The following is a 26566-nucleotide window of genomic DNA, read 5'->3' as shown; positions in this document are numbered from 1 at the left end:
TTTCCAATAGGAGCAGATGAACGAATCATAATGGGTCGAACAAGCAAGGAGGTGGGAGCAAATCACGAGCCAGTGAGATCCATTCGCCCTTGCACTCCTTCTATTAACAATGCATTTTCTTTTTCTTTGACAAAGTCTACAGATTCTAGTTTTGGAAACAGAAACCTGTATGGAGATAAAATGTTTCAGCGATGATAAAATTTGCAGAATCTCGGCCAAAGTCCATCTCGTTCAATCTTCTCCCACTGCCGGCCACTTAGCTTCCTCTCGTCACCATATCTGGTTGTGAGTGGAAACACCAACCGGATGCTTCACATTTATACATCCGGCGAAATATCTGTCTCATTGTTCTATCTGTGGAGATTCCTCACGCCCTTGAGTCCTCAACTCGTTCTTCTTCTTCTTTGGTGTGGTTTAACGGCGGTTGGCATCCAGCCAATATATGTTGCATTACTGCCACTAACTACACTCAGGTCTAAATCCCTTATGCTTTACGGAACAAAATTAAATAAAATAATATGAAGAAAAAACTGTCATCTAACCATTATAAACCCACCACCCAATTCCAATATTTAAAACCCTATCTGGACACCACCACTCAAAACACCCTGTAACTCTTCTGAAGTAAAATCTTGTACACACAAATATTTCTCTGAGGCTGCCACCAGAACCTCTATTTTCTGGGACTTATGTTCCATCCCTGTGGTTGATAACCATTGCTATAAATGTTAAGAAGCCATTCTTACTGAAGCATATGTCACTCATAGGCCTATCCTTCTGTGCTGGCACAGATCTACGACTCACACAGATCCTCTCAGGATCCCTCCACCTTGAACCATCTTCCTCTACTTTCTTCACTGCCTCAGCATACGACACCCTCTGCACTTCTCTAATCCTGGTAACCTCAACCTTCCTCTCTCGCAACAGACCCTTCTGATCCATGGGCATCCCTACAATTAACATATAGCGCTTCTTTCCCCAATACTACACATTCCTTTGTCTCATGCCCTTCTGCACACTTCTCACACCTAGGAACCTACCTCCTACACACTGCTGCCACGTGCCCATAAGCTTGACACCTGTAACAACCTAATGGATTCAGCACAGAAGCTTGTACGGGATTACTGAAATATCCTAACATCACTTTGTCAGGCAAAGACTCAACATCAAAACTCAAAAGAACAGATAATGACTCCTCTGTTTCACCACTCACGCCACCCTGTCTGCGTCGCACCAAACGACAAGCATCACAAACACCGGGTATCTTCCCCTTCATCTGGTCCACATTCACATTTACCGCTACCCCAGTAATCACTCCTTTCAATGGCACCCTGTTCTTGAGAAAAGAAACAAGTCACCACTCTTGTCCCCATTCGTGTGGCTCCCGCGTGGCTCCCGCTCCCTCCGACTGACAGAAATACAAATAATTATCACAAGCCCACTTTGGGTTATCTACACCGACTCCACAGCACCCAACTCCGTTATCACCCACCCTGAAACCATATATGGATCAGCCAAAAAGCAGGGGCCTACTTTCTCCAAAAATGTCACTCCTACTGTAACAGTCCCATATTTATCCTGACCATCGGTACAAGGCTCAGGCTCCAAGAACCTCACCAAACCTGGTACCAAAAACTGGGCCACCTCTGGTAATTCGCTCTCATGCACTTCCATTTCGCCTCCAGAACTGGATCCGGTGTACGGCTCACTCTGTTTGCACTTGCTACCAGCCTTCTTCCACCTCCCATCTCCCTTTTTTTCGCCATCTTCAACAGATTCAATCTCACCCTTTACCACACTCACTCTCTTCAACCGCCACCTCTCTCTTTCCCTCCATTCTTCCACCGTATTCCAAAAATACATCCCCATGTGATAATATTGCACTTCTCCCAACATACATCTAGTTTTTATCCTCTCATGGGACTCACTTTCCTTCTCCCTTGATCAAAGTCTCCATTCCTCTCCTTCTCAACGAAATACATTTTACACTGCAGTCTTATCTTAATTTTCAACCAGTAGGCAGAGATGGTTTAGTTCATCCCACCACATAATATGTTTGTCATCTGACAGTAAATAAAGTACCTCAACCTACTAAAGCTTTTACCAGTCCAATTATATCTGATTATATTCAATCACTGATTAGCCTACTTCAAGGAAGGGAATAAGGAAGGATGCTTTTTCAAAGTATTTGAACAAGGCCTCAGTAGGTTTGAAGATGAATCCCACCAGTCATGCAACAGAAGCATTCATGGGATAATATTTGTAGGGAGGGATGGAAGATTACTTTCACTTGACTCTGTCTCACACACCTACGGTGCTTTCAGTAATGATACTCCAGCGTCTTCAGGGGTAGACCAGGCTTCACTCAAACTAACCCTTCACCTGTTCATCCAATACCTGAGCCACTATGCCTAGCTGTCGGAGGCTCTTAACTAGGTGGGATGCAACACTATCCCCTTGGAAGCGCACACCGACATCATCCCACTTCTGATAACACAGCAATTTTGTTGGGTAGCCGACCGGGACTCAAACCTGCGTCCAAACCACTGCACCATCAGGTCCTCTTGTGTTGAACGAAGGAGGCTTTAAAACAGTATCGTACTGTTCAACTACTGCTATTTGACAGCATTCTTTTATATTATAAGGTTGATGCTACATCAGAGAACAGCATCCTCACACTACATGTGTTGTAATTCATTGTCTCTATCAGCAGGACCTCGGGATAGCTTGCCCAAACAGTGAGCTGGACAATTTCGTTTTCTGTGTGCTCTGCCAGTGTCCTGCAGCTCACCCTGATAATCAGATTGCCTCGCCAACATCTACCAACGTTAGTTTCCTCTGAATTGTATTTTCACTGAAAATTGGTCGTTAACCACTCATAAGAGTTTCTGCACAGCCGGTCTATGATGCTGTGTGGGAAAGTTCCAACCAGTGAAGTAGATATAATTTGATAGACTACAACAAACAAACCTTCCAAAAGTCTTTCAGTATTAAGTAAAACAAATGCTGTCACGCCCTGGTCTTAGTTATCTTTGTTTTCTTTATTATTTTGGTTAGGTCAGGGTGTGACATGGGGGATTTATGTGTTTTGTCTGGTCTAGGGGTTTTGTATGTTTATGGGGTGTTTCTAGTCTAGGCGTTTATGTAAGTCTATGGTTGCCTAGATTGGTTCTCAATTAGAGGCAGGTGTTTATCGTTGTCTCTGATTGGGAACCATATTTAGGCAGCCATGTTCTTTGGGTATTTTGTGGGTGGTTGTCTTCTGTCTTTGTGTCATTGCACCAGATAGGACTCTTTTGGTTTTCACATTTGTTGTTTTTTGTAGTGTTCTCGTGTATAGTCTTTATTAAACATGTTGAACTCTAACCACGCTGCATTCTGGTCCTCCTCTCCTTCAAAAGAAGAAAACTGTTACAAATGCACTTCCATGACATGCTTACATGATACATTTATCATTTTGAGAAAGAACAAGGTCATTGTCAGCCTGGTGTTCCAATCCTAGAACCATGGAAAACATGTTTAATTGTCATATCAAAACACAGATTCAAGCCATATCATGTCTCCTTCTGTTTAATTGTCATATCAAAACACAGATTCAAGCCAAATCATGTCTCCTCTGTTTAATTTCATCCGGTTTTAATTATCTGGAAAATAATTTTACGTTGGCAGATTTTCATGCAGTTTGGCCAAAACCTTCAATAATAGCAATTTATTAAACATATAACTATGCTGATACCATATTATGGTTTCCCTTTTACTATGTATTCAAGGCATATCCTACTTTTACTTTTAAAAAGCAACAAGATTTAGCTGTCAGATTGGCCATGAGTATCAAACAAATTGGTTCATTTACAGTATTTTGTTTATTATTAACATCCTGAGTCAACTCCATGGAAGTGTTAAAACTCCTCATCTACAGCATGTCAACGTTCAGAATCTTGTGCAGGTCTCAACAACTTGAGATCTGATAATAAATAGAGCTTTACTTGGAAAACTTCTACTAACTGACAAGATAATCGACTTGTTTATTAGGGTGTTTTTCTGTAACCAATGTCTTTACTACGGTTACAAATACCAGTGAAAACCAGGCATTCCGTGGTGATGAGTTCATGAGGTAAATCTTGGAGCTACTATTCATAGGCCTGTGTGGTTCAGATGTAGTCCAAAGGGAGGAGCAACCTCAACAACCACAAGGGATTTGACGTGCATGTTGTCATCTTTCCTCTGCCCACCCATCTCATTCTGCCCCATTTCCTCTTCATGTGGATGTGGTCTTGCTGTCTCAGTAGATGATGCTTGTCTGTCTTAGTAGGTTCAGGAGAATGGGAACGTTTGAAAACATAGGGGCTTCTTTCATGATTATGTAAAAAAAAAATGATAATATGGTAACTAACAATGACTAAGTGTATGTAGGTGTACTGCCTAGGCAGGATGTGGTAAGAAAATCAGAGCGAGATGGATTTCTGTCCACTGGACTTTCAGTTTGTCAGTTTTGCCATGACATATTCCAGGTTCCTTAGTGTGTGGTCTTCTTTGGTGTCTTGCCAAATTTGGCATCAAACCCGAGACCTTAAATGAAAAAGCACATGATACAATTAAGACAGTAGAGGTGTCTGGTCATCTTATCAACCAAAAAGAGACGTCACTACTAGTTGAGGCCTATGAGCTCCAATGGAACATCTCCATAAGCAGCTGAAGAGCAGCTCAGCATTTCAACTACGAGGTGAAGCTTAAAGTTACTACAGACACATGAGCACATGGTGGAGGGAGATGGAGAGAGAGAGAGAGATTGAAACAGAGAGATAGTCACAACATCAGAGAGATATTAAGAGTTAACAAGTTAATGTTGTTACTCACCAAGGAACACCAGGATAGTGCCGACCCACTGCATGGTGTTGAGGACGTTGCCGAACAGAAGGACAGAGCCCAGGATGGTAAAGAACTTCCGTGTGGTAGTGACGATGGAGCAGGTGAGAGGGCCGAAGTACACCACAGTCATGAAGATGAAGGTCTAAGAGAGGAAGAGGAGTGAATGACTGTTACTATAAAATACCCTCTGCAATGAGAATGAGAGCAAAATAGCGAAAGACCACTGTAAACCAGACACTGGCACTTATCCATAAGCATCACACGCATGTGAACCAATTAAAATGTACAATGTGATTTGCAGACATGGAAATGTTTTCCTTTTAACACACACACACACACAGTCACACCCATGTGAGACACACCTGGCCTAAAGCACTAGTTATTCCAAACAAAAGGATGTTCCAGAAGATGCTGGGGTGACGGTCTGTGAAGCTCAGGAAGTCCCATACCTCACCTGTCCACAACACCCCTGAAAGAAAAACACATGGGATAATTTACTGAAAGTGACACAATTCAGCATAAATTGATTTATTTTTTCCTGCATGTAACAATTGCTTTTTTATTTAACCTTAATTTAACTAGGCTGCTTGATTCTTATTTTTTAATCTCAAGTTATAAGATTGGTTAGCCTTTTCTTCTGCTACAAATGTGGGGAGAAGCCAATGAATTACTTTAATTGTTTTGGAATCAAACCCATGCTGAGATTTGGTTCCATGACTTTATGGTGAAAATGCCTGTTCCAAAATCAAAATCAACAGTGGATTAAGGGCTCCCCCTACTGGTACACAGCAGTAACAGCAGTTTGATTAGGTTGAATAGAACTGGGGAAGTGGGGACTGCTTTGGCCAAAACCAAACAAAGGGTTTCTGATAAAAGTAAGGCTGTAGAAAAGCATGAGATTGGGACACTTAGACTGAGAAGGAGGATCTGTGATGAAGATATTTTATTGAATAAATAATGGTGTATGTGGTAGAGATGGGGAGTTGGCAGAGATAGAGATACAGAAGAAACAAAGCAGAGAGATCAGACAAAGTGTATATTTTCACACTAGTGAGGGACAACAGGTGTCTCACCTAGTCCCAGCACCAGGGTGGACCACATGTTGATGTTGAGCATCATGTGGTTGGCACTGGTCTGGAAGAGATTCCTCATGTGGTCCTGGGCCACACCAGTCAACCCGTCCATGGTCAGAGATAGCAGCTACGATACAGGGAGAGAGAAGGTCACATTTACAAACCCACAGAGGCACAGACAGCAAATGCATATATAGGCAGAGAGAAACACAGACGAGATCACAGAGATAATAACACAGGCAGATGAGGACAGTTACACTCACCAACAGGATCTCCCCGAAGCCGAAAGCAGATTCTGTGGAAGTGACACTCTTGTTGGGTTTATAGAGGAACAGGGCCACCCCGCTGACGATCAACAGCACACACAGGTACTTGGCCAGTGGGTATTTCTTCCTCAGTACAAATACACCCAGAATCATCACTGTGGAACCAAAGGCAAAGGGATGTGAGGGGCGGTTATCAGCAGCAGCCATCACTGGTCTATTAGGTTGATGTGCACATAGAAAGACAAGTCAGCCAGGGGGTAAAAACCATGGCTGTGTAGATTAATGGGCTGCACGTGCTCCAGGGATAAGACTGGTCAGTGTATTACTATAGAACACACTAACCCTAGACAGTGTTTACATATTGCAACATACTGGGCGGGACAGAAGACTAGGCTCATGTACTTATTGTTAGCATGACACTTGCAGTCATAGGAGTATACATGGGGAGACAGCGACTCACAGCAGGTGCATGCAAATAGAATGTATGTTCATTAAACAGGGACACTGAGTTTGGAAGGGCTGATGGGATGTGTAGTTTAAAAAAGGTGCAATATGCAGATATCACACAGATATTTCCTGGTTGCTAAAATAGTTTGTCAAATGTCAGTGTATGTGACAAAACAAGCCATGTATAGTGTAAATAATCATTGTACCATAGAAAACCGAAAGTAAAAGATGCAAAAACAAAACTTAAGAAAGGGAAGGATAGAAATAGTGCACATAGAACAGATACACTGCTTCTTAGACTGGCTTGCAATGAGAATGACAAATCTATAACTCATATTTCAATGTGAATTTGGTTCGGTCGCCCAAAAAGTTACATATTGCAGCTTTAAAAATGGCACTGGAAATGCAGATAAGGGAGTCTGGCTGACACTGAAACATGACACACTGCTGCAGTAAGAGGCCATGCAATAAAATAAGGCAAACTAAACCCTCAAACCTGCACTGGTCACCAAGCCAAAGGCTGCATATGACTTGTTTATTACATATTCAGGTGTTGAGAGTGGGGTCAGGATGAGCAATAATATAATTATTACACCTACCTGGGATGGGCTTACAAGACTTCCCCAACACCTGTGACAACAATAGAGGTTGTTTAGATATTAAAATAATAAAATATCACAACAAATTATGATGATGACAGCGAGGGATAAGACTGACCTGTGTGGGGTAGTTGACATACTGTAGGGCAGAGTTGCTGGATACCATGGCTCCAAGATAAGACAGGGAACACACTCCATAGAGCCAGCTCTTGGTGTGGTCTGGTCTGGAACCCTCAAAAAACTGAATCACTAATGGGGAGCAGGTAGAGAAGAGACATCTATAATACATGGAGATTCAATACCAACAGACCATTCAAACACCCACGGGGGGCAAGATATGTTGGAGATAACTGTGTTGGACAGAAAGTGAAAGGCCACGATTGATGACTATGTGTGGTTTACTCACAGATCCTGGCAAACCCAGCATTGATGATGCATTGGATGAATACCAGTGTTGTGGCATAAACAAACTTCTCCTTCTTCTCCCCCTCACCATACTGTCCTCGGGTACTGGGTAAATCAGGCAAACAGCATTATGACAGTTTATCAGTGCAACCACTCATGTTAATCCAGAGTTAATCCACTTCTTATTACACATATAAGACAGGTGTGACACACAACAACAATCAGGCCTTGATATTCAGCAAGGGAATTATTTGTTAATTAAACTGTGGAGTATCTGTAGGCTAGAAAAAGAGAATGAGAGGGCAGTATGAGGTACTAGTAGTCTGCTCTGGTTGACTACAGATACAAATCATCACTGGAAACAAAATGAGATTCCTCACCCTTAAGTGACATACCATTCAAGACATATCTACAGTATGTAGCAAGCTAATACCATAGGGATATAGTTTTTTGAACAGTTTCAGCTCTGTAGAGTTGGCTCGCCTACATTCGATAATGACATGACATGACATGTTGCACTACAGCATCACCAACTAACATATGTGCACAAAGAAACAGCCAATAAAAGCAATGTGCATCAAGAGCCTATGTTTAGAAATCAATGATGTCGCTCGGATGTCAGACCAGGAAACTACTTACATTGTCTCTTGTAATATACCATAGTAAAAATAACAAACGAAGACTCCGAGGAAACAGACAATGAATCGTATACGCTCGTTCTGCAGTAGCGAGGGCTTCCCCGCTCCCTTTCCTGCAGCCATGCTGTCCTCTAGCTGTCCGGGTATGGAAACCGATACAGATCCGATCCCCGTACCCCTCAAAGCAACGTCCCGCTCCACAATCCCAGATATCACAAGCCCGGAAATGGTGACGCTGTAACGTTACCCTAACTGGGCAGACAGTTACTAATGTGACTACAGATCAGTCCGTGGTTCCTCTTCAAAGATTTAGCTAAATGTCCCTGTTAGCTAGCTGACTTTGCTAGCTAGCTAACGTTAGTTAGCCAACGTTAGATTGGTGGGTTGGTTGTTAGCAATTAGCAAAATCCATCATTGTTGTCAATCCAGCTGTCGCAGTATAGTGTTGACTCCGGAATATATGTCTTTAACTGCAGGTCTCTCGTACTAGCAAACGTTACTCCTGTCCCGATCCAGGTTATGTCAAAGGCATCCCATTCAGACAATTTTCCCGGTGGAAACCGGAGTGTAGTTGTTTTCATTGAGATACGTCAGAGAACAAGCTGGCTCAAAGACCTCAGTGGTTCATTAGGAGCCCTCAACGGATATGCTTGAGTTTGTAGCTACTATACCATTCATATAAAACAGTGCTGGCAGAACGCAGATGCTACAATTTTATAACTATGCATGAACCATGTGATTTGTTTTCTCATTTGAATCAACTTATATGCAGCATACAAGGTAGCTCGAAAATGTTATTATTTTTGTTGATGTATCAAAAGATTCAGCTGTAATATTTTTGTGATCTATACTCTTTGATTTATTGTTCATTTAAATGGCAGTCTACACAGACGACTATTGAAAACATTTGCGGGGCTTTATCGAACTTGTCGCGTGTCTTTTTTCGTACAGGGATGTGGATGGATTCTATTGGTCCAAATAAGGCAATAAACCACAAGATTCTGCCATTGAAACAGACGGACTAGAGAATGGGCGGGGCTTCTACTCCAGAGACACGGCTACACGTGTCGAAGACAAATTTGACAACATTGAAATGCACCACCACATTTTAGCATTGTTCAATAATCATGACTGAACCCATTCACAATTGGTTTAATGTCCATTTAATGTTAGTGTCTACTGTTAAACTAAAAACATGTTTAAACAACTTCAATGCTTAAAACATTACATTTTACAGGAAAGTAATGGAAGAACACCTACATATTGGTGAAACAATGTCATTTTACATCACAAAACAGTAAGGTAAATCTTATCCGAAGCTGGGGGAAAGGACAACTATGTCGAAATGATTCAGACTACCTTTACATCAGAAGAGAGCAGAGGTTCATGCTCATGCATGACACAACATGCATTTCAAACTGATATAGGAACAGCCACTATATTGCCATAAACATTGCTCATCCTCAACCTGAGCAAGGGATAGGTCACGTCACAAAGTGAGTACTCACTAGGTATACTCACAAACCAACTGTAAAAACATTCTACTAGGCCCTAAATATGGGAAATGTCTATCATAATGAACAATTACTTGACAGATTCAAAAACAATACATTCACCCCCATCAATGGGACAAGAGAATACAAAGACAATATCCAAATTCATGATAAACATTGGGACTCAGAAATGGACATACCCCATTCCATCTTTTGTCTTGCCCATTCACCCTCTGAATGGACACACACAATCCATATATCAAGGCTTAAAAATCCTTCTCCTACCCTTCATCTACACATTTGAAGTGGATTTAACAAGTGACATCAATAAGAGATCATGGCTTTCACCTGGATAGTCTGTTATGTTTTGTATACCTCATGTATATGAATACATAAGAAAAAATTTAGACATTTTGCAATAAATTGAATACCTGATTTCCCACCAAAATGTCTGAACAATATCTGATTTGATAAAAAAATTCCAAATGTTTGGAATATCTTCATTCATTGTCCAACTTTTATATATTTTTTAAAAACCTTTTAAACATTTTGCCGACCCTTGCTAACTTATGGGAATGTTAAATAGACACATGGAATTCTAATGAGCACTTAGGTATTGTGAACAAAAGTTCCATGAACTATATTTTGGGGAAGTGATCCGGAAGCCAAATGTTTTGTTCAGTTGTGATCTCCTGCATGGTGTTGATGAAGCTGCCTTCCAATACCACATTTGATGTTGCATCCATACTGTATGTGTGTTTTCTTGCAGGTTTGTGTGATGGCAACAATGGACATAATCCTACATGTTTGAAGCAAAGATTGTTAAACTATATGAATGGAATTATTTTTTTAATGCAAAATGAGTGTGTCATAGGCCTACTAAGCTAAATCTCAATGATGAGTTGAGCACTTAGAAATGGTAGATGTAGCTAGCTAGTATACTGACAGAGTCAGTACAATTCAGACATGCACTATTGACAACTGACTGAGGCCCAATTAACTTGTTCTTCAACTTTCAGTTCAAATGTTCATGAGAATACATAGGTATTGTAAAGGGAGATTAATAATCAGGGTATGAATAACATATTTACTCTTTGGAGTGCCCACATACATATGGGGTATGGTAGTAACCTTAGGTGCAAGACGCACTGTTTTGTGTCAAGCACTGGAACACTGCTTGGTTTTTCACGCCCAAAAGTTTCCTTTGTGTATCAAATAGGGTCCACCACCCAAAGGACATCCAGCAAACTTGACACCTGTGGGAATCATGTCCAGTAGGGGGGGGGGGGGGGGGGGGGGGGGGGGGGGGGGGGGAGTTGATGTACATTTTCTTTTGTGTACATCACGCATCTTTAAATATTTATTTTGTGATAAAGATCATTATATGTGCCTCAGTTGCATACATCAATACATTTTTATAAAAGGGTAGAAACAGGGCCGCAATCAAAAACGCATTTAAAACGCATGTCGATCCCACCGATCAATGCATTTAAAATCAAAACGCATGGCTCTAGATCCCACCGATCAATGCATTTTAAATCAAAACGCATGGCTCTAGATCCCACCGATCAATGCATTTAAAATCAAAACGCATGGCTCTAGATCCCACTGATCAATGCATTTTAAATCAACGCATGGCTCTAGATCACACCGATCAATGCATTTAAAATCAAAACGCATGGCTCTAGATCCCACCGATCAATGCATTTAAAATCAAAACGCATGGCTCTAGATCACACCGATCATTGCATTTAAAATCAAAACGCATGGCTCTAGATCCCACCGATCAATGCATTTAAAATCAAAACGCATGGCTCTAGATCCCACCGATCAATGCATTCTTTACATTGTTGAGATCATACATAATATCACTATAGTCCGAGTGTTCCTTTTCTGAAGTTGCTTTTATTTTAGCGCATCAAATGTGTAAATACTTACACTGCATTAAATCATTAATTTGTTTAAATAAACACTTGCTCAACAGAATAATGGAATAGATCAATAGAATTAGTGCTTCAATCTAGTTGACATTGGTAAAGTTCTCGGTCATCTTTCGCGGAGCAAAGACATTTTAGGGACCGGGGAGAAAATACAATAACGCAACAAAAAAAAATTAAGGGAAAGATTTTCTGTCCAAATGACATCGGTTTGACCGGCTGTATGGGGTAAAGCTGTGAAAACGACCCAACGTGTTTCTGATAAGATTTCAGTTCGGTTTTGATGCATTTTTTATGTGGTTGAAATACTATCAGCTTTTATGATGAAGACAGCACCTCTACAGATGGTATCTGAGCATGGCATTCTCTCAAGATGCATTAATAAATCATATTTCTCCACTCCTGTTCCACATTTAACCCTACATTTAGTGTATGATTTTACTGCAAGGAATGCTTAATTCTGCAGGAGTTATTATTAAGGCTGTGTGAGAGGTTATAGACCTACAAGTCAGTGCCCAGATTTCACAGTTCCCTTGACATGCCGTCTGCTATCATCCTCTTTTACCACTTCACCAAATCGTTTCCAAACATGACTTTTCTGGCCCTCCCTTCTCTTTGTTTTCAACTCTCCTGTCATAGCTTTTGTCTTATTGAATTAAAACAATGTCCTTTTTGCCTCTGTGTATTGATAACTTTTTCTGCCTGTTCCCAAAAGTATTACTTGGCGATTGGCTGTGGGCTATTTGGCGTGCCTACAGTTAAGCCCTGCAGATTAGGTTTATGCACTAATACCAGATAGCCGAAAATAATGAAAGATGAACGACAATGTAGCCTTTATAAATTGCACAATAATTACACATTTATGGATTTTTTAAAGGTATTATTTCTCTTTATTCAACCAGCCTGCCACCCGCCACACAATATTTAATGACTCTAAACCCATCCGCCCCACAGATATAACCGCGGGGACTGCGGGTTATGAGTCAACCCGGGCATCACTAATTAGTACATCTCTGACTCCAAGCTCTAACTATAACAAATCTAAGGGTATCAGAGCAAGGCCAAGTTGTGTAGAATAAAAGTGTCACACAAACATTTGTACAACTTATTTACCCCCCCCCTAACCAAGGGGGCAAGTGACTATCAATGTACCCAGAGCAGCAAGTCCCTCTGAGAATCAGGATAGAACACCAATGACAGATTTGATCCTGATCCCACAGAGGACCCACTGTAGAGGTCTCTTTTTGTTGATCTTAGTTGAATAGATCTGGAGGCTTGTCATAACAGTCTCTGACAAGGTGGTGGCAGCCATCTTGATTTAATCTATTAGGATAAATCCATCCTCATTAGTCTGAAAACAACCCCATCTCCACAGTCACATGGTGGTTGTGTCCTGGAGGGATCCACTCATGTAGCCCCCAACCGAATGCCCAACTGTCTGGTAGGGGGCAGAGCCTTGACCTGAGCAGCCTGTGACAGGCGAGACTGACAGGCCGCGGAACAGGAGGTCCATGGAGGGCAGCAAGGGCTTGAGCAGACTGACAGGGCAGAAGGCAGAGCCTCCATGGGGAGTGAAATTCACCTTGTTGGGGTCAGGGCAGGATACCTGGAGGAGAGGCTCTCTCTGACAGGGAGACCTGGGGTTGAGGGACAGAAAGAGAGACGATTAGCCCAAATCATTTCTAATTACACAAAGTCTCTGTGTGTTTCAATACTCACATAGCCTCTTCACACACTACACGTACTCGCTCACAGCCTTCAGGGGGCTCCCTCTGGAAGGAGTAGGTCTTGTTGGGACGAGGGGAGGAGGAGGGCTGCAACAGGGAGGGGTCCAGAACAACTGGAGAGGGGCACACGGTCTCACAGTCCACAGGGTCTACACAGAGAGGGGGAAAAAATGATTTAAAAAGGGTACACTACGGTATTTAAGTCATTCAAGTCTAACAAACCATCCATTTACTCACCTGGCTCTCCCATGGGGCAGGGAGACTGAGATGGGGAGAGAAGAGCTGGGTTCAGGGAACAGGGAGACTCAGATGGAGAGAGCAATGCAGAGTCGAACGAGGCAGGGGAGGGTTCACTCTGGGTACCACTGCTGCACCTCTGGGCAGGAACTGGGGCTCTGTGGCCATCTGGGACATCCAGGATCTAACAGGGGAACAGGGAGAGGGTACAGTGAGGCTATGGGACACTAGCCATTGGAGAGAAATAAGAGCTAATTTGCTGTCACTAGAGGGATCCAGTGGCTCCATAGAGGGTTGAGATCATGGATCTAAGCCAGCCGGTGCCCAAGCAGATAGGCTGTATTTAAACATGCTCACCTTGTGCTGGTCCTCAGGTGTCTCTGACACAAAGACCCCCTCCAGCTCCAGGTTCAGACCTTCCACACTGCGCCGCAGCCGAGGGGCCAACCTGCTCAGGGGCACCGTCTGGGGGGGAGGGGGTCACCAAGGACACATGAAAAAGGAGCACAGGAGTGTGTATGCTCTCATCTTATCTGTTCCACACAAAGGGGCTTGAGTGTGAGGGTATGTACCAAAGGCCATGTAGCTACGCGTATGAGTACGAGTGTATTCCTGTCAATGTGCATTCCTGTCATAGCGTGGCGATGGTGCAACCAGGCAGCTTGATGACACCAGCTCCTAAGAAAAGCAGTGCTGTTTTTCTAGCCCTGTTGCTAACGTCTCTCTACTCTGCCTGAGAAACTCAGGAGGCCAACCATCAGTGTTCTGTGTCAGTGAATACTCCGAACACCTCCTGGGTCCCACTGTCTGCATACATGATCTTACGTTACTGTCATCCAGGGGACATTCAAATTCAAAAATAACATTTTAAATTCAAGTAAACAAGTTGCAGTATAAATAAGGACGGGTTCAGAGTACAGATCAAATCCACAGTATTATGGGGAGGGCTGTATAGGACGTACCTGTGTAGCGCCTGGCACATGGCCTCCAGGTAGGGGGTGGTGGGGACGCTCATATCCCCCAGAGGGAGGGGCGTGTCGGGAGCGCTTCTGCAGCTGGTGCTTGAGCTTAACCACCTGAGGCCAAGTCATAGAGGGAAAAGGACTTAGAAGAGACGCTCGTCTTTCAGAGGAAAGAATGAGGGGAGGAATAATTCAACAGGGAGAGAGGGGAGTGACTGGCCGAGTCTCTGCAGACAACAGGAGAGTAAAAATAGTCCCATCTCTGAGTTTTACTGGTGTATTGTGAGAATGATGTTTGATTGACAAGCTCCTGGTTAAAGGACCTTTTTTAGTAAACATTTACATTCAAAGAAAGTACTCACATCCCTCAAGTGTTCAGCGCTGCCCCATGATGCTGAGCGTTTGTGTCCGCCAACACTTCTTCTTCCCCGAGTCTCCTCTGCCCAGGAGCTGGGAGTCTATGGAAGGAGCAGGGTTGTTATAGTAACCAGCCATATGTTGTTTATACAACTCTGCACACAACACACACTTTCTGAAAAACGAAACTGACTTAAAAATAGTTTTTTGCTGTGGAAACTTTGCAGATTGGATTGGAGTCAGACAGGATTACGTTCTTGTCAATCATTTAACTACACAACTGGTAACTTTATCTACGAGTTCTAAGATTGACCTTTCAGTAGAACATTACAGAGCGGTGAACCCGTTTTGCTCTTCTCTCGCTGTACAATTGACACCTATGGAAGTGAAACATCACCCGAGCTACATGATTTGACTAGAGTACAGAAGTGGTGCCCTACAGCTGTCAGGCACACCTGCCAGCTACACAGCTGTGCAGAGGCAGACAGGCAGGCGAGGAGTAAACCACTGTTGCTGACAACACGCCCTACAAATGAGTAAAACAAAAACCACAGCAATGCAAATACACAAGGGACACATGTCAGCTACAGCAGCACAGACACAGTTTAACATTAGTACACAAAACATGTAGACTGACAGCTGTATTCACACAGAATAGGAGACCGCCACATAGTTTGGGTAATCAACATGGTGACATCCTGTGCTGTCCCTCCTTCATTCATCACAACTGAGCTCCATGTCTTCACATGCAAGAGGAGGAGGAAGAAGAGAGGACAGTGGAGAGTTCCTACCGACATAGGCCCCACTCCTCTAATGCCCACAAGCCCTGGGGTGAGCGTTGCTGGCAGACGGGAGGATGTGGGTGTGTGGCGGTCTATCTGCTGAGCTGCCCTCCCTCGTCTCCACACTCCTGCTTCACACACAGCCTGGACAGGATCCTCTTGCTGATGGCCAATTTCACCTCAACATCAATTTATTTTTTCCTGTTCTGCCTCCCCCTAACTTAGCTATTTTCTCTGGGCCTCCTCTCCTCCAAATGCAGGTTCCTCTCCAGGTCACGTTTCCCCAAAATGCAGTCTTCTCTCTGGGTCTAGTCTCCTAGAGCTCTCAGTCCTCTCACAGAGTTCCACACTGATGTCATGACGCACAGTAGTGTAACAGTGTCGGTCCCGGGCTATAAATGACAAAAAACCTTGACGCCATCTTCCGCCCTATCTGGTGGAGCCGTGGTCAGACATCGTGGCTAAATGTGTCACGGAGGGACAGTCAGTTACCCAACCCTGTCAGTGTAGTGTTACTTCTCCCTCCCCCCCCCCCCCCCCCCTCCTCCTCTTTAAACCAAACATGACTGGAGAGATCACGGGACACAGGGCTATAAAAAGATCCGGTCAAAAGGTGATGGAATGTTCTGGGTGTCTAACGCTTTGAATCCCAGTTCAGCCTCGTGCTTTATTTGATGTAGATTTACTTTTAAATATTACAAAGGGGTTTTGAACCTGTTACTACAAATTGTTTAGATTGGGTATCTCTTTAGTTTGTGTGTTTGTGGCAGAGGGGAACTCCCCAAATCCACAAGAAGCTGGTTGAATGGGAAAATGTGACAGTTTCATTACTGAAGAAAGGAGATAATGGCAGACAAGGGCAGGGGGTTTGTTCAGTATAAACTGTGTCAAAATTGAGGGTACAGTGGTGGAGTGTGGTTAGGTTAGCCCAGGCTTTGTGCACTAGATGGGGGGTGGATACAGTAGAGGGGGGGCACAGGGGTAGGTTGAGGTTGAAGAGACAGTAGATGGGGGGGCACAGGGATAGGTTGAGGTTGAAGAGACAGTAGAGGGGGGGGACAGGGGTAGGTTGAAGAGACAGTAGAGGGGGGCACAGGGGTAGGTTGAGGTTGAAGAGACAGTAGAGGGGGGGCAGGGGTAGGTTGAGGTTGGAGACAGTAGAGGAGGGGGGGGCAGGGGTAGGTTGAGGTTGAAGAGACAGTAGAGGGGGGGGGCACAGGGGTAGGTTGAGGTTGAAGAGACAGTAGAGGGGGGGCAGGGGTAGGTTGAGGTTGGAGACAGTAGAGGAGGGGGGGGCAGGGGTAGGTTGAGGTTGAAGAGACAGTGGGGGGGGGGGGGGGGGGGGTAGGTTGAGGTCGAAGAGACAGCAGAGGGGGGGGCACAGGGGTAGGTTGAGGTTGAAGAGACAGTAGAGGGGGGCAGGGGTAGGTTGAGGTTGAAGAGACAGTAGAGGGGGGGCAGGGGTAGGTTGAGGTTGAAGAGACAGTAGAGGGGGGGGCAGGGGTAGGTTGAGGTTGGAGACAGTAGAGGAGGGGGGGGCAGGGGTAGGTTGAGGTTGAAGAGACAGTGGGGGGGGGGGGGGGGGGTTTAGGTTGAGGTCGAAGAGACAGTAGAGGGGGGGGGAAGGGGTAGGTTGAGGTTGAAGAGACAGTAGAGGGGGGGGGCAGGGGTAGGTTGAAGAGACAGCAGAGGGGGGGGGCACAGTGGTAGGTTGAAGAGACAGCAGAGGGGGGGGGCACAGTGGTAGGTTGAAGAGACAGTAGAGGGGGGGGGCACAGGGGTAGGTTGAGGTTGAAGAGACAGTAGAGGGGGGGGCACAGGGGTAGGTTGAGGTTGAAGAGACAGTAGATGGGGGGGCACAGGGGTAGGTTGAGGTTGAAGAGACAGTAGAGGGGGGGCAGGGGTAGGTTGAGGTTGAAGAGACTGTAGAGGGGGGGGCAGGGGTAGGTTGAGGTTGAAGAGACAGTAGAGGGGGGGCACAGGGGTAGGTTGAGGTTGAAGAGACAGTAGATGGGGGGGCACAGGGGTAGGTTGAGGTTGAAGAGACAGTAGAGGGGGGGGCACAGGGGTAGGTTGAGGTTGAAGAGACAGTAGATGGGGGGCACAAGGGTAGGTGGAAGAGACAGTAGAGGGGGGGCAGGGGTAGGTTGAGGTTGAAGAGACTGTAGAGGGGGGGGCAGGGGTAGGTTGAGGTTGAAGAGACTGTAGAGGGGGGGCAGGGGTAGGTGGAGGTTGAAGAGACAGTAGAGGGGGGGCAGGGGTAGGTGGAGGTTGAAGAGACTGTAGAGGGGGGGGGGGGCAGGGGTAGGTTGAGGTTGAAGAGACTGTAGAGGGGGGGCAGGGGTAGGTTGAGGTTGAAGAGACTGTAGAGGGGGGGCAGGTGGAGGTTGAAGAGACAGTAGAGGGGGGGCAGGGGTAGGTGGAGGTTGAAGAGACAGTAGAGGGGGGGCAGGGGTAGGTTGAGGTTGAAGAGACTGTAGAGGGGGGGACAGGGGTAGGTTGAGGTTGGAGACAGTAGAGGAGGCAGGGGTAGGTTGAGGTTGAAGAGACAGTGGGGGGGGGGGGGGGTAGGTAGGTTGAGGTCGAAGAGACAGTAGAGGGGTGGGGAGGGGTAGGTTGAGGTTGAAGAGACAGTAGAGGGGGGGGGGGGGCAGGGGTAGGTTGAGGTTGAAGAGACAGTAGATGGGGGGCACAAGGGTAGGTGGAGGTTGAAGAGACAGTAGAGGGGGGGCAGGGGTAGGTTGAGGTTGAAGAGACTGTAGAGGGGGGGGCAGGGGTAGGTTGAGGTTGGAGACAGTAGAGGAGGCAGGGGTAGGTTGAGGTTGAAGAGACAGTAGAGGGGGGGGGGGGGCAGGGGTAGGTTGAGGTTGAAGAGACAGTAGAGGGGGGGGGGGCAGGGGTAGGTTGAGGTTGAAGAGACAGTAGAGGGGGGGGCACAGGGGTAGGTGGAGGTTGAAGAGACGGTAGAGGGGGGGGCAGGGGTAGGTTGAGGTTGAAGAGACAGTAGAGGGGGGGGCAGGGGTAGGTTGAAGAGACAGCAGAGGGGGGGGCACAGGGGTAGGTTGAGGTTGAAGAGACAGTAGAGGGGGGGGCAGGGGTAGGTTGAGGTTGAAGAGACAGTAGAGGGGGGGGGCACAGGGGTAGGTTGAGGTTGAAGAGACAGTAGAGGGGGGGGCAGGGGTAGGTTGAAGAGACAGCAGAGGGGGGGGCACAGGGGTAGGTTGAGGTTGAAGAGACAGTAGAGGGGGGGGCAGGGGTAGGTTGAGGTTGAAGAGACAGTAGAGGGGGGGCACAGGGGTAGGTTGAGGTTGAAGAGACAGTAGAGGGGGGGGGGCAGGGGTAGGTTGAGGTTGAAGAGACAGTAGGGGGGGGGGGGGGGGGAGTAGGTAGGTTGAGGTTGAAGAGACAGTAGAGATGATGAAAAAAAAAAAAAGATGGCTTTTAAGCAATATCAATACAGGCTTGACAAGAGTATATTCCTCTCGGTTTCAGATATATAGGAGTTAATGGATGTTAATGTTAAATTCACATTTGGGCTGTGACTGAGTCCGGTGAGTTTACCTGTGTGGCCTTGTCATTGACACAGGTGACTCCTTGGCTCTCTGCCTCCTTGGGCCACCGGCCCTGCAGATATGGTCCAACAATTGTATCCAGGGACAGGGTGCGACGAATGGTCGGCTTTGGGGGGCGAGACTTGCTCCTGTCGCCTGAAGGAAACAGCCAAAAGACATCACATTTACTGATATGAAACGTGTCTGCTTTATACTGCGAGTGTGTGATTAGGTCAATATTTCTAACAGAAGACAGATGCTAATCTTGTATGGAGGGCTGTTTTGTGTGACGGTGCCCAGGTTGACAGCATATTGGTCTGACAAACTCAATGCTCAGCCTACCGGTGCAACATAGTTGGAACAAACAGTCACATCATAAAGGAGGCTCAAAACTATTTTAGCACCAGCAGGAGTACATAAAATGGCCTCCCCCGGACCCCACCTCCCCTCGTAGGGCTTGGTGAGCTCGTAGTACAAGTAGGTGTGTATTGTCAGCTCTTTGTAAGTCATCTCTGGCAGGTGTGAGCCAAGCCACTGAGCCTACAGCAAAGCCCTCCAAAGACATGTTGCACAAGACTGGCAACGATTCTACTCCTGAAACCTTTTCCCCAACTCACACCACTTCCCAGGGCAAACAGGATGTATAAATAAACACCACAGAACAAGCACTCGAGTTACTGGTGCATCATTACAGTGTACTGTTGAAACACACTGTGGAATTACAGGCCACAAAACAAAAGGTCCCTTAAAACCTCTATTGACATTGGTACATGAGAGGGTACAGTGGTAGGTAGTGTAATTAAATATTACACTTTTAAAAACACCTTCAGAGAGTTCAGGGGCAATACAAATAATAATATTAACACTGACCATTTATCAAGGCCATTTTACTGATTAAAATAATCACGATATGTAGCGTATACTAAAGCTATGTGATGTTTGATAGTTGTCACCAAACCTGATGCGGTAAATAGAACATGTGCTTACTCTGGCTCTACCAAACAGCTCAAAGATACAGTGCGGGTAGGGTGGTCTACACGATGAGATTAAAACGGGTAAGAGCGAGAATATTTGTATTTGTCAAACGGCAGTCAAGCATCAATCATGTCACCAGAACAATACCCTCTATCTATTGGAATGGAGCATCAAGATCACTGTGCACTTTCATCACCCTGTGAAGTTCAGAACTTATTTCCTCTGTCACCTAATAAACTGCATCGTTTCCCCCAGTAATAATGGGAGGACCACACACACCATATCATCTCGACTCCAAGTTCACTTCAATATGATGGTTATTCAGTGGAGGCTGGTGGGAGGAGCTAAAGGAGGATGGGCTCATTGTAAAGGCTGTAACATAATTAATGGAACGGAGTCATACAGTGCCTTGCGAAAGTATTCGGCCCCCTTGAACTTTGCAACCTTTTGCCACATTTCAGGCTTCAAACATAAAGATATAAAACTGTATTTTTTTGTGAAGAATCAACAACAAGTGGGACACAATCATGAAGTGGAACGACATTTATTGGATATTTCAAACTTTTTTAACAAATCAAAAACTGAAAAATTGGGCGTGCAAAATTATTCAGCCCCCTTAAGTTAATACTTTGTAGCGCCACCTTTTGCTGCGATTACAGCTGTAAGTCGCTTGGGGTATGTCTCTATCAGTTTTGCACATCGAGAGACTGAAATGTTTTCCCATTCCTCCTTGCAAAACAGCTCGAGCTCAGTGAGGTTGGATGGAGAGCATTTGTGAACAGCAGTTTTCAGTTCTTTCCACAGATTCTCGATTGGATTCAGGTCTGGACTTTGACTTGGCCATTCTAACACCTGGATATGTTTATTTTTGAACCATTCCATTGTAGATTTTGCTTTATGTTTTGGATCATTGTCTTGTTGAAGACAAATCTCCGTCCCAGTCTCAGGTCTTTTGCAGACTCCATCAGGTTTTCTTCCAGAATGGTCCTGTATTTGGCTCCATCCATCTTCCCATCAATTTTAACCATCTTCCCTGTCCCTGCTGAAGAAAAGCAGGCCCAAACCATGATGCTGCCACCACCATGTTTGACAGTGGGGATGGTGTGTTCAGCTGTGTTGCTTTTACGCCAAACATAACGTTTTGCATTGTTGCCAAAAAGTTCAATTTTGGTTTCATCTGACCAGAGCACCTTCTTCCACATGTTTGGTGTGTCTCCCAGGTGGCTTGTGGCAAACTTTAAACGACACTTTTTATGGATATCTTTAAGAAATGGCTTTCTTCTTGCCACTCTTCCATAAAGGCCAGATTTGTGCAATATACGACTGATTGTTGTCCTATGGACAGAGTCTCCCACCTCAGCTGTAGATCTCTGCAGTTCATCCAGAGTGATCATGGGCCTCTTGGCTGCATCTCTGATCAGTCTTCTCCTTGTATGAGCTGAAAGTTTAGAGGGACGGCCAGGTCTTGGTAGATTTGCAGTGGTCTGATACTCCTTCCATTTCAATAATCGCTTGCACAGTGCTCTGGGATGTTTAAAACTTGGGAAATCTTTGTATCCAAATCCGGCTTTAAACTTCTTCACAACAGTATCTCGGACCTGCCTGGTGTGCTCCTTGTTCTTCATGATGCTCTCTGCGCTTTTAACGGACCTCTGAGACTATCACAGTGCAGGTGCATTCATACGGAGACTTGATTACACACAGGTGGATTGTATTTATCATCATTAGTCATTTAGGTCAACATTGGATCATTCAGAGATCCTCACTGAACTTCTGGAGAGAGTTTGCTGCACTGAAAGTAAAGGGGCTGAATAATTTTGCACGCCCAATTTTTCAGTTTTTGATTTGTTAAAAAACTTTGAAATATCCAATAAATGTCGTTCCACTTCATGATTGTGTCCCACTTGTTGTTGATTCTTCACAAAAAAAATACAGTTTTATATCTTTATGTTTGAAGCCTGAAATGTGGCAAAAGGTCGCAAAGTTCAAGGGGGCCGAATACTTTTGCAAGGCACTGTACATATGGTTTCCTTATATTTGGTGTTTGATACTGTTCCATTTATACCATTCCAGTCTTTACAATGAGCCCATCCTCCTACAGCACCTCCCACCAGCCTCCACTGCAGTTATCATTTCTCACATAATACATTTTACTGACACAAAAAGATCCCACCATTTCGAACGAACAAATAACCTGTCGGCATTTATAAAATTGTACTGAAACTACTTGTAGTGACTTATTGTTTATATGGTACCACTTTAGTCGCATTAATACTCTGGATGGAAACGTGGTTAATCAAATTGTATTAGTCACATGAGCCGAATACAACAGGTGTAGACCTCACAGTGAAATGCTTACTTACAAGTCCTTAAATCAACAATGCAGTTTAAAAAATTATGAATAATAAATAAAAGTAACAACTAATTAAAGAGCAGCAGTAAAATAACAATAGCGAGACTATATACAGGGGGCTACCGGTACAGTCAATTTGCGGGTGCGCCGGTTAGTCGAGTTAATATGTACATGTAGGTAGAGTTATTAAAGTGACTTTGCATAGATGATAACAACAGAGTAGCAACGGTGTAAGGGGGGGGGGGGGGGGGGGGTGCGCAAATAGCCTGGGTAGCCATTTGATTAGATGTTCAGCAGTCTCATGGTTTGGGGGTAAAAGCTGTTTAGAAGCCTCATGGACCTAGACTTGCCACTCCGGTATCGCTTGCTGTGCGGTAGCAGAGAGAACAGTCTATAACTAGGCTGGCTGGAGTCTTCCTCTGACACCGCCTGGTATAGAGGTCCTGGATGGCAGGAAGCTTGGCCCCGGTGATGTACTGGGCCGTTCGCACTACCCTCTGTAGTGCCTTGCGGTCGGAGGCCGAGCAGTTGCAATACCAGGCAGTGATGCTCTCGATAGTGCAGCTGTAGAACCTTTTGAGGATCTGAGGACCCATGTCTCCTGAGGTGGAATATATTTTGTTGTGCCCTCTTCACGACGGTCTTGGTGTGCTTGGACCATGTTAGTTTGTTAGCGATGTGGACACCATCAAAATAAAATTTGATTTGATTTGACCAAGGAACTTGAAGCGCTCAACATGCTCCACTGCAGCCCCGTTGATGAGAATGGGGGCGTGCTCTGTCCTCTTTTTCCTGTAGTGCACAATCATCTCCTTTGTCTTGATCACGTTGAGGGAGAGGTTGTTGTCCTGGCACCACACGGCCAGGTCTCTGACCACCTTCCTATAGGCTGTCTCATCGTTGTCAGTGATCAGGCCTACCATTGTTGTGTCATCTGCAAATTTAATGGTGGTGTTGGAGTCGTGCCTAGTCATGCAGTCATGAGCTAACAGGAAGTACAGGAGTGGACTAAGCACGCACCCCTGAGTGGCCCCTGTGCTGAGGATCAGCGTGGCGGATGTGTTGTTACCTACCCTTACCACCTAGTGGTAGCCCGCCAGGAAGTCCAGGATCCAGTTGCAGAGGGAGGTGTTTAGTCCCAGGGTCCTTAGCTTATTGATGAGCTTTGAGGGCACTACGGTATTGAACGCTGAGCTGTGGTCAATGAATAGCATTCTCACATAGGTGTTCCTTTTACTGAGAACTCTTTATGATGCCATTCCAATCATTTGTGATGTTTTTTTATTACATGTATGTAACTGACAAAACTATTTATATGATGTTCCAGCTATATGGTGTAATAATGATTTGGAAAAAACATGACATTATTCTCAAATTAAGTAGCACATTTCTGCTTTTACAACACTTCCTTTTATAGGGTCCTACAGAGACCCACATCAAAACACATGCTTGAGCAGGGTGGGGGATGGTTGATGCATGGTGGAAATTAGGCTATATTCACTGTAAGTCGGTGGTCTGTTTAGAAAAATTGAGGCCAAAGGCACGTAAAATAGACCCATGTAGCTAAGCAGTAAGATACTATAACAGTTAATCATAATATATAGCCCACATACCCGTTAGACTAGTGCTAGACAGCAATAACAATGCAAACTCTAGCGACATTCCCACCATAGTGTAATATTTGGCACCAAAATGAGAATTTTTATTTACCAGTCTTGGAATCTTTGCAGTGCGGTTGTGCTTTGTTTTGAAGCTGGAATGGGACAGTGGCTCGAAGTGGTTGTAGACAAGGGGTGCCCCCCCGAGCCGCTTCACTTCTGCACGACATCCCCCCAAGTGCAAAATGAAGCAGCCGAAAACACTTCGACTTCAACAGGCAATCGTATCAAAGCTCACAATCAGTAGTTTTAGCTACCTCTTCAGTTTACATTAGCCAGTATTTCAATATTTATGATAAGTATCCAACATGGTTAGCTTCTTGCTAGCAGCCAGGCTTCTTTTGTGATCACCATGATTTCCTCCAACTTTTCTCTCGAACTAAAATAAATACAACTCAAAAATATTAGCCCTGCATTTAGTTCACAATAAAACCATTAAATGCCCAACCTGATCATCCACCCTTGGCTATTATAACTTTACTTTATGTAAACTATCAGGCTCCACAGTTGACAAAATATTTCCAAATCTTGTGTCTGAAACTGACAACAGCTCAACTAGCTAAATTCTCGTGTCCAATTTACTTACAAGTGGGCGAGGCGAATGACACATTCTTGATCTGGTTGGGTACTGAAAAATACGAGTTAACTTTTATTGGTCATAAACTCCATCTATCTATCTATCAAGGGTCTGCCCTCGAAAGTCATAATGTTCCCTCCCAGTTTATTAAATCTCAAACCAGCAGTGTACACCAGGGCTTCTCACTCCTATGCCTTTGCCCCCACAATACATTCACACACATTCCTCTTTAATGTTCGAACATTATGGATTAAACTCCTTATCAACACTGATAAAAAAAAATATAAAAGCAACATGCAACAATTTCAAAGGTTTTAGTTTGTTAGTTCATATAAGGAAATCAGTAAATTGAAATAAATGAAATTAGGCCCTAATCTATTGATTTCTCATGACTGGGAATACAGATATGCATTCGTTGTTCACAGATACCTTAAAAAAAAGGGCAGGGTGTGGATCAGAAAACCAGTCAATATCTGGTGTGATATATCCTTCGCATATAATTGATCAGGCCTGTTACCCTACTCCATATAATTGATCAGGCCTGTTACCCTACTCCATATAATTGATCAGGCCTGTTACCCTACTCCTCTTCAATTTATTTTTCTGTTATTTTACCAGGTAAGTTGACTGAGAACATGTTCTCATTTGCAGCAACGACCTGGGGAATAGTTACAGGGGAGAGGAGGAATGAGCCAATTGTAAATTATTAGGTGACCGTGATGGTTTGAGGGCCAGATTGGGAATTTAGTCAGGACACCGGGGTTAACACCCCTACTCTTACGAAAAGTGCCATGGGATCTTTAATGACCTCAGAGAGTCAGGACACCCGTTTTAACATCTCATCCGAAAGACTGCACCCTACACAGGGCAGTGTCCCAATCACTGCCCAGGAGCATTGGGATATCTTTTAGACCAGAGAAAAGAGTGCCTCCTACTGGCCCTCCAACACCACTTCCAGCAGCATCTGCTCTCCCATCCAGGGACCAACCAGGACCAAACCTGCTTCGCTTCAGAAGCAAGCCAGCAGTGGTATGCAGGGTGGTATGCTGCTGGCAATGGCTGTGCAAAGTTTCTGGATATTGACGGGAACTGGAACACTGCTGTATACGTCAATCCAGAGCATACCAAACATGATCAATGGGTGACATGTCTGGTGAGTATGCAGGCCATGGAAGAACTGAGACCGTTTCAGCTTAAAGGAATTGTGTGCAGATCCTTGCGACATAGGGCCATGCATTATCATGATGAAATATGAGGTGGTGGTGGCAGCAGATGAACGGCACAACAATGGGCCTCAGGATCTTGTCACAGTATCTCTGTGCATTCAAATTGCCATCGATAAAATGTAAATGTGTTCGTTGTCCTTAGCTTATGCCTTCCCATACCATAACCCCACCGCCACCATGGGGTACTTTGTTCACAACATAGACATCAGCAAACCGTTCTCCCACACAACGCCATACACGCATTCTGTACGGTACAGTTGAAACCTGGGATTCATCCATGAAGACCACACTTCTCCAGTGTGCCAGTGGCCATGAAAGTGAGCATTTATCCACTGAAGTTGGTTAAGAAACCGAACTGCAGCCAGGTCAAGACCCTGGTGTGGACGACGAGCACGCAGATGAACTTCCCGAGATGGATTCTGACAGTTTGAGCA

At 44.8% G+C, this 26566-nt stretch overlaps 2 protein-coding genes across 3 annotated transcripts; both read right to left on the bottom strand.

Annotated features, from left to right (window-relative positions):
- Positions 1-3479: 3479 nt before the first annotated feature.
- On the bottom strand, positions 3480-9022 carry LOC110538649 (solute carrier family 35 member B1). Its single transcript, XM_021625602.2, has 9 exons — positions 8299-9022; positions 7661-7764; positions 7373-7503; positions 7255-7285; positions 6206-6363; positions 5943-6069; positions 5232-5338; positions 4858-5011; positions 3480-4569 (listed from the first exon to the last, which is right to left on the bottom strand). The coding sequence occupies exons 1-9, from the start codon at positions 8418-8420 to the stop codon at positions 4517-4519; spliced, it is 987 nt and encodes a 328-aa protein (XP_021481277.1). The 5' UTR covers positions 8421-9022; the 3' UTR covers positions 3480-4516.
- A 3570-nt stretch (positions 9023-12592) lies between these two features.
- LOC110538647 (protein FAM117A) lies at positions 12593-24928 on the bottom strand. Of its 2 annotated transcripts, XM_021625600.2 has the most exons (8): positions 24382-24928; positions 19354-19499; positions 15016-15111; positions 14654-14767; positions 14049-14156; positions 13692-13875; positions 13447-13603; positions 12593-13364 (listed from the first exon to the last, which is right to left on the bottom strand). In XM_021625600.2, the coding sequence occupies exons 1-8, from the start codon at positions 24497-24499 to the stop codon at positions 13103-13105; spliced, it is 1185 nt and encodes a 394-aa protein (XP_021481275.2). In that variant the 5' UTR covers positions 24500-24928; the 3' UTR covers positions 12593-13102. The 2 variants fall into 2 exon arrangements, with proteins under 2 accessions (XP_021481275.2, XP_036794691.1); XM_036938796.1 differs by lacking the exons at positions 19354-19499; positions 24382-24928 and adding an exon at positions 15802-16280.
- Between the last annotated feature and the right edge of the window lie 1638 nt (positions 24929-26566).

The sequence above is a fragment of the Oncorhynchus mykiss genome, chromosome 12, assembly GCF_013265735.2.
Source record: "Oncorhynchus mykiss isolate Arlee chromosome 12, USDA_OmykA_1.1, whole genome shotgun sequence".
Classification (NCBI taxonomy): domain Eukaryota; kingdom Metazoa; phylum Chordata; class Actinopteri; order Salmoniformes; family Salmonidae; genus Oncorhynchus; species Oncorhynchus mykiss.
Note: the sequence above shows the minus strand (reverse complement) of the source record. Positions and strands in the feature narration are given on the sequence as shown.

Bases quoted from the DNA above. Each gene is read 5' to 3' on its own strand.
- LOC110538649 (XM_021625602.2), bottom strand. From the start codon at position 8,420: ATGGCTGCAGGAAAGGGAGCGGGGAAGCCCTCGCTACTGCAGAACGAG. The intron at 6,364-7,254 runs GTAGGTGTAATA...TTGGTTCCACAG, and splicing joins GTCTTGTAAGCCCATCCCAG to TGATGATTCTGGGTGTATTT. The intron at 6,070-6,205 runs GTGAGTGTAACT...CCTGTATCGTAG, and splicing joins GCTTCGGGGAGATCCTGTTG to CTGCTATCTCTGACCATGGA.
- LOC110538647 (XM_021625600.2), bottom strand. From the start codon at position 24,499: ATGTCGTGCAGAAGTGAAGCGGCTCGGGGGGGCACCCCTTGTCTACAA. The intron at 15,112-19,353 runs GTAAACTCACCG...CTCCTTCCATAG, and splicing joins TCAATGACAAGGCCACACAG to ACTCCCAGCTCCTGGGCAGA. The intron at 13,876-14,048 runs GTGAGCATGTTT...TTCCCCTGTTAG, and splicing joins CACCTGAGGACCAGCACAAG to ATCCTGGATGTCCCAGATGG.